Source organism: Bubalus bubalis, chromosome 20, assembly GCF_019923935.1.
Source record: "Bubalus bubalis isolate 160015118507 breed Murrah chromosome 20, NDDB_SH_1, whole genome shotgun sequence".
Taxonomy (NCBI): domain Eukaryota; kingdom Metazoa; phylum Chordata; class Mammalia; order Artiodactyla; family Bovidae; genus Bubalus; species Bubalus bubalis.
The window spans coordinates 33644691-33659437 of record NC_059176.1 but is presented as its reverse complement, the minus strand read 5'-3'; the positions used below and the strand labels follow the sequence as shown (position 1 = coordinate 33659437).

The window sequence follows — 14747 nt, the reverse complement described above, 5'->3', positions numbered from 1 at the left end:
TAGATATTCTTAAACACAAAAAAATCTCCTTCCTTTACAAATTTAAGCTCTAGCAATGAAGAGAATCCAGAAAGTTTGCATTTTGGTTGATTCTTAAAAATACTAGTTGTAAAAATTGTTCTGATAAACAGATAAATGTAAATATATTAATGTCTGTAAAAGGTTCTAATAATTAGATTAAAAAACAGCTTTGAAAGTTGTTCTCAACCACACAAATAGATCAGAAAAAGTCATAGAAATATTTTCATGTTCAATATGTTTATTTCTCTAATATTTTATAAACACGTTTATTCATCTTCATAATACAGACTTAAAATTTAAACGGTTTGAAGTTTAAAAAAATCCCTTAGTAAAATTTCTGATATACATCTTGAAGATATAACTACTGAATATCCATATAGCAACAATATATTAAAATGTGTTAAGTAATATTTATAATGGGTATATATAGCTAAGAACTCTTTCTAAGTAAAAGTGAAATCATTTCAGTCATGTCTGACTCTTTGCAACCTCATGGACTGTAGCCTGCCAGGCTCCTCCATCCATGGGATTTTCCAGGCAAGAATACTGCAGTGGGTTGCCATTTCCTTCTCCAGGGGATCTTCCCGACCCAGGGATCGAACCTGGGTCCCTGAATTGCAGGCAGACTTTACAGTCTGAGCCTCAAGGGAATCCCTTTTTAAAGTATTTATCAAGCGGTGATTATGAAGGGCACAGGCATTTTTTTAGCACGATTTTATCTTTCAAGTAGAAAAGTATAATATTTTAATTTATAGGACATGAATGTCTTTAAGAATTCTGCTTTAAATGCTGAAGGCTGAATTACTTATTACAAAAAATTTTGAAGTAGTTTATAATTTTAAAATAGTGGATCCTTTGGAATGTAAGTTTCTAAAATTCAAGATTTAATAAGTTATTTAATTAAATGTAGATTTTTCTAGGTTTTTGGGAATAAGAACTAAAAAGTGATTATACATTGTGAAATGCATTCTTGTTAACAAGTGGCAGTTTTGCTGGACCACAGAATATGACTATAAATATAAACTCCATAATAAATAAGCTTAGCTTCAAGCAAATCTATAATAATAGACTGTCAAGGTCTATCACAGGTACAGTGAAAACAGCAATGAACAACAAATTTTAATTTGGAACAGGTCTGTTTTGAGTTCTGTTAAATAAATCTGCATACTACTCCATAAAAAATAATGAATCAGCTATTTAAATATGGAATGGTCATCTTTGATTTTTCATCTTGACACATATCCAGCCTTCTCCCAATATCTGAACTACCTGGAACTACTTAGCCCTAATATAAACTCATGTTGTCTAATTTCAAAAGGTCTTTTACAACTGATTATTAATCCATATCCACATCTTATTTTCCTCATAATCACTATTCTGTACTTTTATCCTTCTCCTCAGCTATTCAGTCCCATGTATCTTATATTCTTTTCAATTGCTAGTTTTTATTACCTGAAAGAGATCATGATTTTCCAGAATGAGCTTCCTTATCTACTACAACTGACTTCATTTCAACCTTTTCAATTTTCCAAACCACTTTCCCCCCATCTTCTCATTCTTTTCATGGTAGACAAAACTGATATCCAAGACTTCCTACTCTTCATGAGCTGTGACCTTAACACCCTATAATCTTTTCACCACTCTTGACTCATTTTGTCCCTTAATAATCTCATCTGTATTTGGCATCCCAATTTATCTTCCTTTTCAAACTTCTTTTTATTCTTTAACATTAGCCATTCACTCTTTAGTAGCAGGGTAGTTATGTGAATCTTTCTGATCTAACTTGTGTTTTTCTCCTTTTATATCCAAACTTTCAAGTCAGCAGTTCCCACACTTCACACCTTTTTTTTTTTTTTTTCTTTTTACCTAACCAGTCTCTTCACCTTTAGGATATACTATTATTAAGAAATAATGACTGTTTTCTCAACATAGAATTGAAACTGACTTAGAATCTCCAATGATTTTCTATTAAAAAAAGTTATTTTTGAACTTTTATTTGGGTATTTGATCCTTTTTAGCACCTTTCCTTATACTTCTCGTATTTTCTCCTTTTTACAGATATAGTGGGTTAATGCAATACCCTTACAGAAGAGGTTACTATTACTTTCCCTATGTTACAGGTAAAGAAGTCAAGGTACACAGAAGTAAAACAGCTTTTTCCAATGTACACAACAGGTAAATTAAAGAGGCAGAATTTGAACCCTGGCAGACCTATTCCAGATCCTATGCACCTAACCATTATACTATAATACTTTTGAGTTACTTTTTTAAAGGAACTGCTTCTCTATCTCATTTTTTTTTTCTTTCTCACCTACAATGAAGGTGTAAGTGAAATTATCACTGATACTGCAATTAAGGATCTATATTTTCAGTTTTAAATCCTCACCTATGCTTCTAATTAAAGACTACTTCAAGGAAAAAAAATATTATGTACAACTTATTCAACCTGCCTGAAACAATCATACAAAAATATTGTCTCAAATAGATGCCTGACTAAAATTCACTAGTTGCTTCCTGGAACTTAACATTTTGCTAGGCTCAAAACCACATATGGTCATTTTTTATTCTTTCCTCATCATTTTTGAACTAGAATCAAATCAGTACCAAACTCTTACAGATTTCACTTTGAAATATATTTTAACTTCAAGCATTTGTCTCAACTTTCACTACCAGAGGAGATTAAGTGCTCATCATCTTGTTCTTAAAATATTGCCTAGTCTCTTCACCCTGATACAAGACTTTCCATTTTGAACAAGGTCCTTTTCCTGCATATGTTTATTCAGGAATCTGAAAAGTCCTAAAAGAGAGAAATCTACTGGATTTGTTTTATCAGTATTATACAAACTTAGAGGCCATATAGATCAGTATTAAGATCAATTACCAGTTACATTTCCTTGGGTAAGTAAATTTCTCTAAACATCAGCTTCTATAACATGGACTCTATACGTGCTTCAGAGGAATTTTGTGTGGATGAATGAGAGGTTTTAATAACTGTTAAGTGCACAGCACAATGGCTAGCACAGAAACAGAGTAAGCACCATATACAACACTATTATCATCATTACTGATTCTTCATTCTTGACCATAAAACATCCTTTTTTCCTGACAAAGATTAATGTCTCCTGGATTTGTATGATGTAAGAGCAGCTTTAAAGAATATTATTTTATAAACCTTCAAGTCTAAGATCTGCATAGTAGATCACTCAGTAATTGTCATAATTATCTTCCTCTCCTACCAATAGCTATTCCTACAAGCACTCTAAGAATCTGTGTGGAGTAGCACAGAAGAAAACAAAGTGTAGAAGTACCTTTTTTTCTTTTTTTCATAACCTTCCAGAGAAATTAAAAGGGAAAGTATTAGAAGAATCCGTAGTCTGTAGCATACCCTTTGGCCAGACATCCATGACTTGCCATTATTTGGTTCCACACAACTTACCGAACATTAATTTCCTCTAAACTAAACACAAATGTCCCACTTCTATCAAGATAATCTCTTTACTATTCAACAATTATGGTATCTTTCTTCTCAAATCCATATTGCTTCATCTGCCTAAAAGAAGCTTTTCTCTTTTTTTCTCCTCTAATCAGGCAATTCCTCTACAGAGTCCAGTTCATGTTTTTACCTCTTTCACAAAACCAAATGTCACTCTAGCCTACATTTCTTTCACACTCTGCCAAACTTTTACGGTGCATTGTTTATATTGTAGTTTTGGTATATAAATGCAGTTTTATATCATTATTAGTTATATTGAGCATTTATGATCTCTCATAAACTAGCTTGAGAGAGCAAGGGTTACAATTTAATATATTCTGCAATTCACTAAGAATGTATTTAATAAATTTATAATTGAATGAATGAATAATGAACAAATTATGAGCTAATCTTGCCAACATTTTATGATGAAAATAAAATTCTTTGTACCAAATGAGATTTTTAGTATCAATTTAATTTTAAAATACAAAATAATTATATAGATGCCTATAACTATTTCTTTCTTAATGCAGTTTTTCTTAAAAATACATTGAGCCAAAAAAAATAAACAAAACCCACTGAAAGTCTGTAATAGACAAAGGAAGTTAATAAATGCCAACTATTTTACTAATCTATCATTTTTACCATGTTTTGGGGTTCACTATATTGACTTATGAGGTATAAATAACCATACTTAAGAGGGGTATTTGAGGGACTTATAACAAGAGGAAATTTTTCAGTAATACTATGAGAAAAAAAAGGTTACAAGTGCAAAATTCAAAACATAAAAAGGTGGAAATGAGAACATGGACATCAAAAACCTGGGCTAAGATATGCATTTAGGAATGAGTTTCTAGGGAAAGTCTAAATTACCTGAAGATCACTGAATGTTTCTGCTATTTGCACATCTTGAAAATAAGAAATAAGAATGTTCTATGTCACAATTAATATGTTTAATTCTGGCTTATTGGTTCCTCCTGTGTATCTGTTTCTCAGTATACTGACTTAAGAAATGAGCATGACAGTATTATGTACTTCATGACAATCTGATTTTAAAGCTATAGAATAGAAACTATATACTTTGATTATTCAATAAATATTATCGTTATTTTGAATATATAAAATATTGGAGTCCCTTACTATCAGCAAATAAATATTTGATTTAAAACAAACAAACAAATAAAGCACATCTGAGAATGAAGAACTAAATAGTTCACATCTAATATCTAAAGTTGGATGTAAGGCTATCAGGCTAGATTTCAAGATTCTTCTGTATGAAAAACTTACGAGATCAGTATGTATTACTTTTCAAAAAACTTATATTTGGCTGAGAATTCATTCAGTGAATAAAGTTTCATTTGGAGAGAATATTCTGGTTCATGCAATTTATTTAGTAACCAACTGTATCTATATCATATAGTTCAGAATATTTTATAAAAGTTATAATAATATATTGTATAAAACTATAACTTTTTTAATTAAAAAAAGTAGATTTTTTATTTTTTATAACAAAAACACATATATTATTTTTGAAATTATTTTCCATTATAGATTATTATATGATATTGACTATAGTTGCCTGAGCTATACAGTAAACCTTTGTTGTTTGTTGCATATCTATTTTTTTTAAATTAGAAATCCAGCATTCTATTCATATGAAGTTAAGTAGAATCAAAATGTCATAAATTTTTTAGTTAGGCAAAAATTCATGTTTTCTAAAATACATATATTATACATATATATATGTATACAAAAGCTTTTCTACTATGTGCTTGACAAAATTATAACTTTTCAAGCAAGATTTATTTGTTTAGAACTGACTTCCTATTTAAAGTCCAAGTTATATATAAATTATACTTCTCTAGTAAACAAAATCTTACATTATCAACCATAAAAAACAATAAATATGTTGCAACAAACATTAGGAAAATATAATTTCATTTTCAATATTAGTTCATTTCTATGAGGAACTATATTTTCTGGCTCCAGCAATTTTTAAAATTCTAATTTTATTCTTTACAAAATCTTAACTAGAAGAAAATGTTTTAAAAATGTTTAAAGAAGTTACATTATAAATTAACTTCAGAGTTGAAATCCAAAGGGAATGTAAATGTTAGTTAGGGGAATGACTATCATTTTAATATATTATTATTATTCTATGTACTCAAAGCTAAAAAAATAGAATTATATAAAATATACTTTTATCTATTCCATTATAAAATAGTTTCTTTTAGATATAATTATTTTATACTGGATTACCAGCATAATTTCTCCAGAAATAAAATCATGGTAATTTAAATTTATTTCTTGTGGTTCAGTCGCTAAGTCATTTCCAATTCTTTTGATTAATTATTTAGACAATCATCCAACAAAAAGTTTCACATTGTAAAATAGGATACCTACCTAGAAAGTTAGAGAATCTCAAATTTAGAGCATAAATAACTGTTGATCTACAATATCGTGGAAATATGCTCAGTCTCTCATCTAGATTTTTTTAGTAAATTTTTCAAATTTTACATTTTTAAGAAACCACTGAAATATTAAATATATTACTTTACTAAATTTAGAGTACTCTTTTAATGAATCTTTTAAAATAATACTTTCACATCACTATTGATTCCATGAAAATATTAAATAATCAATAATAATTTCAATTTCATGAATATCTTATAAGCCTTAGAAATGAATGTAAATATGCAAAATTAAATTAACCACCATTATTTTTTAACCACTTATTTTGAATTTAAATAACATTATCTGAACAAGGCAAGTAAAAATAGAAGTGAACCAAATATTTTAAAATTCTGGCTTTCATAAATCTGTACTGACACTGGACAGATGACAACCTATAAATTTCATTTGCCATAGAGAAAGTTTTAACAATGACTCATAGACCATTATTTGACAGTATTATTATAAAAAAAATAAAAATTCATTCGTATCATTGTGCTGAATAACTGCCAGTCATACAGTACTCAAAGTATATTCACGTTTTACCTTTTTTAAAAAAATCAATATATTCACTGCCTTCCTTAAGTGTTTAAACTTACAGAAACTACAAAAGAAATGTGAGAATTAATAGGCTGGATTAAAGTTGAAAATCAATAGACCCTACATTTTAGTGCCAATTCTGTAAATTCTTAGCCCCAGGTGATTTTAATCCAGAGGTCTTTGAACTCATACTTCTAGAATTTAGATAAATTTAGATTAAGTCAGGGTACTGCTTTCAATGCATCACATTTTAAATTATTCTTTGCATTTACCTAGCATAGATAAAAATTTCAAAACTATAAATGTTTGTGAAGAATAAAAAATATCTACTTATGTTTAGAAGTTTAAAATATTTACCTTCTGCCATGTGTAAATTAAAAGACACTTCCTTGATAAGTTATGAAAGGTTACAAATTGAAACATTTTGATACTAACAAAGAGCATAAAATGAATGATCTTATATGGTGTAAAAGCTACCTACTCATGATCTAAACATGGAAGGATATTTTAAAATAGTATTAAAGGAAAACTGAAACTTGGCCTATAATTTGAAAATATGTAATGATTAATTTCTCTATTTGTATTTGATTAGACACCCTTACATTTATCAATATATTGGCAAAATTATAATAAATTCCTAACACTGGCTAGTATATTTTTTCAACTCAGAAACATGAAATTAATAAGTTTTAGACCTACATTTCAAATGTATTACAATGAAAGTAAATATTCTGTAAATTAAATATTCTGTGAATGAATGAATACATTTCTTTTGAAGGCATAAAATCTATCAATATGATCACAAATTAAGACGCTAATTATAAAAAGGCAAATGCAGAAACAATCATAATAAACATAAAGTATGAAATAATTTTGAAGATTTAAAACAAGGGGAAGAATCTGCCTTATTTTTACATTAAAGAATGTCATTTTTTTCCCCTACATAGTGTCTGTCATTATTCAATCTTAAAAACTAACATTGTTTTTTATCAAGTAATAGTTTTGTTACAGAAAATCCCACACATTAAAAATAAACATTGGCCCTTTATGACATATATATAAATACTGTACAAGTTATACAGAGCATAATAGCTGATTTGTAACAACTGTTTGCTAGGTACAAAAATTTACTTATACATATTTGTTGATTAAAAATACTGAACATGACAATTAAATTGACAAAACAGGAGTTTATATGCATAACTATACTAGAGACTAAAAATACTGAGAATAGGGTATTAAGAATTTTGAGAATATTGTCTCAATTTTTATACTTCATTTTAAAAGTGATAGAATTTTAAATAGGTTAAATTCTTATAAATTAATAAAATTTGTATCTATAATTTTTAAAAGGGCACTATAAAAGAAATGAGCCATAATTGCTCCTCAGTGTAATACTAATAAATGAGTAATTCGATCAATAAATAAACTGATCAATCTAAAGAAGAGGCTCTGATAGTCTTTAAGTAAATAAGTGACAAGTGTTATGTTTTAAGTATTCTTAGGGAAAAACTTTATATGCTAAACCTTTAAGGCTTCTTTTATAAGGAATTCATACTATACTGTGGATATCTATCTGTCTTTGATTTCCCAACTAAACACTCACTTGTTTGATGCGATCTGGGTTAACGGTGGTCTGGGGTTGTAGAATGCTGACTGGTTCTGTCTTGGCCACATTTTGGGGCATTTCTCGAATTTTTTCTGCAATGAATCCATGAACTGCATTCAGTGCTTCAACTGTTCCCTGGATCAAGCATACTCGTTCAGTAGTACCTGTGGACAAAAGATTTCAGTTTCAGAAAACTTCTTCTCTTACTTTGTATGCTTTTCATAAAAAATATAAAAAAGGATAATATACTAATGCCAATAAAATCATGTGAAGTGTAGAACTCTAAATCTCAAAAAGGGCCAGCAGAGCCAGAAACCATAAGTTTTTAATACATCATTCACTGACATAACCAATACTTTCTGAGCATTTCTAAAAGAACTTAGGGTTAGAAACCAGTAACACAAAGATGAGGACTTTGTATATGCTAACAGACATCAAACCAGACAATTAGAAGATACTGTGATATGAAAAAATAATGGAAGTTATCTACATGGATGGCACGCGTGGATGGCTTCCAGTTAAAAAAAAAAAAAGCATTTAAATTAGTGGAGAGAAGGGGTCCTGGAAAGCTTACAAAGTAGGTAAGTTTCTGAATTTTTACCACCTTTTATTCATGGACCCTGTTCTTTTAATCACAGTAATAACACTATCTGACCTTTTCTATTTATTTTTTTTTGTTTCTACTAGAATGCAAGCTCTCAGAGAACAGTTAATTAGTCTGTTTTGCATTGTGCTGTAGCTTCCCCAAAGCCTAGAGGCATCCCTGGCACATGATAGGTACATAACAGATATTTTTTGGACAAATAATCATCCCTGCTTTTATTGATTATACAATTTTAATAAGATAGAATATCTAATTAAAAACAAAATTTTAAACTATTTTTCACTTGAAATTGATGAATAATTGATAAAAGATACCATTAGTTTTATTTGCTTCATATCTAGTGAATAAAATGTAGACATATGATGTGAGACAAGACTAAAATGAAATTGGTTGGGTCTAATGCACAGATCCTATAGACTACTTTATACTATACAGGTATACCTAAAGGCAATAAAGATAAATGATTAGTTTTTCAGACTATTTTGAGCCTCACTGCAGTAGCCTGCTCTTAAACTGTAATCTTCTGCTCAGCAGCTCAACACAGCAAACACATAAACTTACTTCTCAGACATTAGTATTCTTTTACAAAGCAGTTATCAACAAGTAAAAAGAATCTTTTAAAATTTAGAAAATATTTGTTTTTGAGCTAATATGACCTCCCAAGTACTAAATACGTATCTGTTTCTATACCACAGTTTCAAAATTCTATAAAATATTTTAAAGTACATTTTGAAGGGAAAAAATGTGAAATTACACATTTAAAAAATTGCAAGGAGTTTATACTGTTTTAAGGATTGATTACCATATAAACCATTTCCCTAGCGTTTACATTTTTTTTAAAGAACAGTAAAAGATTATCACTCTTACCTTTAGAAAAAAGACTTAGATCACAAGAATTAGGAGCAGGAATAAAAAAATATTATATGTATACACCTAAATTGGGGCTTCCCTCGCAACTCAGTTGGTAAAGAATCTGCCTACAATGCAAGAGACCTGCATTTGATTCCTGGGTTGGGACAATCCCCTGGAGAAGGGAATGGCAACCCACTCCATATTCCTGCCTGGAGAATCCCATGGACAGAAGAGCCTGGTGGGCTACAGTCCTTGGGGTCATAAGAGTCAGACATGACTTAGTGACTACACCACCACCACCACACCTGAACTAGATTATCCTGTTTTAAACCACTAAGATGCAAGTTTATGGAAAGCTACATTTCCTAATTTGTACAATATATTTCAATAGAAAGCAGTATCTTTTAGTTGTGAGGAGGGAGACAATCTGAAACACATTCAGATTCTGAGTTTAAAGGCTTAATATTTCCTGTTTCTCCTAATCAGCTTTTCTCATCTTTGAGTATCTTGATGCATCTCTGTATCTATTCTTGGGTAAAAGGATCTAGTTTATTAGGGATACTCTAGGGAGTCTTTACAAGATTGTATTAATTGCCCAATAAATGACTAGAAAGGATGAGAACTGATCGATGCAGCTCCTGTGAAGTGTTCTCATCTAAGTCAGCAGACAATACAAAACACAGATCGGATTACATTCCTGCTTTTGGAGACAACTAAAGAGTGCTCTTCTGGGGATGCCAAGACAGAAAAGGAAATCAGTCAAGCCTCAACAGAGATTTTTTAAAAATAAAACATGGTACTAAGTAACTAAAGGAACTATATGATTCATGTTGCTTTTAAAGTTCTAATTTAATAGAATACATACTGTGTCAGACAACACAGTAACCCCGATACTCTTCAGACTATACAGTCTAACAAGTAGTAAATGGAAATCACTGAGCCATAAAGAAATATGATTGTCTAAAACTGAATGTCCCATAGCATGCATGAGACAATTTGGCAATAGTTTATAGGTCCAAAGTTGCCATAAATATTCTTTCAAGATTAAATGATATCACTACCATTAGAACTACTACCAAAAAAAAGGGAAAGAAAAAAGGAAATTGCAATTTCCCCAATGGGAACTGCTATAATCCTCAGAAGAGATGCTGTCATATTCTTCCACTGAACTCTAATGGCCTTTTCACTTAGATAACACAAAACTATAATTTTTAGGAGAAAGTCGCAAAGTAGGAAGACTGTCAGGTATATGACCAAACTGTGTAACAAAAATGAGCCTATAAGTAATAAAAGTTGCTGTTTTTCTGTCATTTTACAGGCTTTTATGCTCCATTAGTGTCTAAACTGAACTATGAGTTATTTACCATTTTATTTAACAGTAGCATTTACTTCTCTTTGCAATAGACTAGTAAAATCTGAAAAAATTATCAAAAGTATTTGCTTATATTTATTATAATGTAAAGATACAGGTGTATAAGACACCATTAATTTAAAATTTTTCTTTTAAGGGAAACACTAGATAAACTCTTAGAAGAAGGGACAAACATAGGCAGTGAAATCAGAAAGACTTTTCGTTTCTACTTCACATGCCGTATCATAAACTGAATAGGCATGTTTCTAAAATCAGGTACAATTATAAGTTGCCATAGCAAAATTGTGATTTACATTTAATAAAATATACTCACTTTGTGCTACTATAACCTTGGACAAGTCACTTAAACTGTTCCTGCTCCTACCGAAGGCAATCTATCATCTGTGCAGTGGATCTGATCTCTCTCAACTCCCAAGTCCACTGTTTCTCCTAGTATCATTTTTTCCATCAGACCTTGCCTATCAGCAGAAAAACATGTTATACTTTCTTCCATTTTTAAAGATCCCTCCTTTATGACAGAAAGAGAAAATTAGCCTTTTGTAAAGCAAATGAAATACTGATTTAGGCAAAGATCATAAAACCATAAAATGAAAGGTTAATGGGAAATTTTCAATGGAAACATCTGGAATCACCAACTGACTTCACTGATAAACATTAGCGTAACTAAGAGTGTGAAAATCAAGCACTGACATGATGCAATATGAAGCAGAGGGCACCAACTATAGGGGATGTATCCCCAAACAGCTGAACCTAAATCGAATCAAACATTTAGCCTGACATAACAGTTTACAAATAATACTGAGGGACTTCCCTGGTGGTCCAGTGGTTAAGAATCCATCTGGCACTGCAGGGCATATGGGTTTGATCCCTGTTCAGGGAACTAGGATTCTACATGCTATCAAGCAACTAAGCTTGCGTGCTGCAACTACTGAGGCCACATCTCACAACTAGAGCATCCGTGGGCCACAGTGAAAGATCTCCACATAATGCAACAAAGATCTGACACAGCCAAATAAATAAAGATTAAAAAGTTAATTCTGAAAACAGAGAAACAAATGACACCATAAGAAAGCAAATACACAAATCAACAATGAAAGCTAGTCTTCAGAACAATTAATCTAGTTTCTTCAACATAGGAAAGAAAGTTCTCTAGACATAAAGAATCTTAAAAGACACAATAATCAAATATGAATTAGAATTTGACTGGATCTAAATTCAAACAACTTTTACTTTAAAAATTGTGGCACTCTCAAAAAACAATATTAAATAGTATCAAAGAATTACTGTTAATTTTAACAGGTGTGATTATGGCATCAGGGTGTTTAAAAAGTTTTCTCTTTCTTTTTAGGTGCATATTGAAGTATATGCCGCTAAAATGACTGAGATTTGCTTCAAAATATTTTTGTAACAGCAAAAAATGTTACTCATACAAAATACATATGCCAAAATCTTAATATTAATGACAAATATGTAGGTTATAAGGAGGTTCATTCTTCTAAGTATATCTGAAATTTTATTATTTTTTTATCTGAAATTTTATAATAAAACACTTTAAAGCCCTCCCTAGCCTTCTAGTTACATGCAGCTCAACTTCTTTATCTCTCAAAATTCCTTGAATGACTTAAATACCTGTATTTACACTTTTTCACCACCCATTCCTTTTTTCTTGACTCTGAGTTACTCCAGTCTGGCTTTTGTCCTACCACTCCACTTAAACCATTCATTACAGCCTTACCTTGGTAAATCTAATCTTCATGTCTTTACATTGGCCCATCAGCTGCATGGGATACCATTGACCACTCTGTTCTTAACACACTTCATTTGTTTTTCAGGATACCATACGGTCCTCATTTAATTCAATTCATTCATTCATTTGGCAAAAATCTATTGATTCTCCACTAAATGTTAAGTACTATACTCAATAAAGCAATGACCAAACAGATAATAAACCTGCTTTCATGGAGTTCTTCTCTAGTTCACGCAGACACTATACAGAAAACAAATAATATAGAGAATATGAAATAAAATTAGTACTACAGAAAAAAGTTGGGAACAATACCAGGATACACAAAGACAAAAATGAAATATAAAAGAGAGCTTGTCTGTCAGGCTCACTGCTGTATCCTCAGTGTACGGAAGAGTGTCTGGCACCGTGGATGCTCAAGAAGAATTTTTCTTTTAATAAATGAAAAACTCCTTGAGTCTAATTTCCTTAGCTATGTATTAAAAACATATGATTGATTTTAAGACCTTTTTGTCTATCGACCTTTTGCTTTATAAAATGTCTAAAAAACCAATAAGCCTCTTTGGGTTTATAAAATGAGTCAATATATGTAAAAATTAGATATATTTTGGGAAATGATTTTAAAAACTACTAATAAATTATAAATTACAATGTCAATAAAAAGAATAGTTGATTTTTAAAAAGCTTTCAGAAAGGTAATAGGAGAAACAATGAATAGTTTAATAGTTTTTTTCCTTTCCAGAATAGAAAGTAGATAAACTTTAAAAATGTAATCTACCTAAAAGAATAAAGTGAGGGAAAAAAGGAACACTTTTTTGCTGTTGTATAAAAGACAGTCTAAAACTTTTTAGATACCTGAGACCTATTTCAACAAGAATGACTCTGGTTTGGAATAACGGGCATATAATAACAACATGATCCACATATTTCCAATTGTCAACTATAACGAAAATCAGCAAACATTTTATTTGGATGTAAGAAAATGCATCAGTTTATACTCCTACTGAAAATATAACTCAGTATCTTGTGATAAGAATGCAAATACATAACTCTTCAGGAAGTATTAGTGCCAGTCTAAACTAAGAAATTTGAATGAATGCCAGTGAAACATCTTAAAATGAAAAATTAATACTCAAAATTTAGTAGAATATTAATAACTCTATGAAAACCTGTAAACAATGTTGTTGGCCTCAAAAAGAACTGAAACAAAGAAAGTGCCAATTAACATTGCTATAGGCAAAAACTGAGGGGTAAAACAAAACGTGGTCCATAATTTTTAGAGTGTGGTAACAGCTACTTATAGCACTGAAAAACTGCCAAATCTGGGTAGCTGATACTCTGAATGGATAGGGTTTCTTTCTTTCAACATAACATTTAGCTTCTACCATTTCTAGAAGTATCTCCCAATTAGTTATATATTTTCAAATACACTTAACATTTCCATAATACCTGGGGAAAACTATATAATTCTGAATAGAAATAAATGTCAAACTTGAGATTTCTTTGGGTATGTCTATTTATCCTTATACAAGTGGTGCTCTGTGACTGGTATTTGTTCCTTTAATTTTCATATTCTTTTCTTTACTATCCCTTATCCCTACATCTGATTCTAGCACACTCTTCTCTTTACTTGTACTTTGTTGCATTTAGTCCTCAATGGCTGGATGAGCTAAGCAAAGTTGTTGAAACTATATAAACTAGCAATAGATAGATTCCTAGTAACAACCATAGGGGACAGTTGACCTCTGTGAAATCTACTCTGGCTTTTTTCCCCTTTATTTCTGAATCTGAGGGGTCAGTATCAATAGCCATAATATTTCTTTAATGCTTTCTTAATGTTTAAAATTGCAGTTCAGTTCAGTCGCTCAGTCATGTCCGACTCTCTGTGACCCCATGGACTGCAGCACGCCAGGCTTATCTGTCCATCACCAACTCCCGGAGCCTAATTAAAACTGCAAGTGGGCATTTTATCTTTAAAACAAAGAGTATCATTTTTAGTGAATAAAGCAATTTACAGTAATTGTTTATTCTTGATCTATAGTCATGGTAATCTAATTATGTGAATATCTTTCTGGCTTTAAA

General features: G+C 30.6%; 1 protein-coding gene across 11 annotated transcripts in view; it reads right to left on the bottom strand.

Moving 5' to 3' along the window:
• Positions 1 to 14747, bottom strand: part of NOVA1 (NOVA alternative splicing regulator 1) — a 170833-nt gene that overhangs the window by 26421 nt on the left and 129665 nt on the right. For 9 of the 11 annotated variants that reach the window (XM_025271693.3, XM_025271692.3, XM_044933156.1 and 6 more), the window contains one exon: positions 8091 to 8257. In XM_025271693.3, coding sequence (XP_025127478.1) covers positions 8091 to 8257 — 167 coding nt within the window. Of the gene's footprint in view, positions 1 to 8090; positions 8258 to 11234; positions 12081 to 12550; positions 13390 to 14747 lie in introns of those variants that run through there. The other 2 variants (XM_044933163.1, XM_044933164.2) reach the window with 2 other exon arrangements.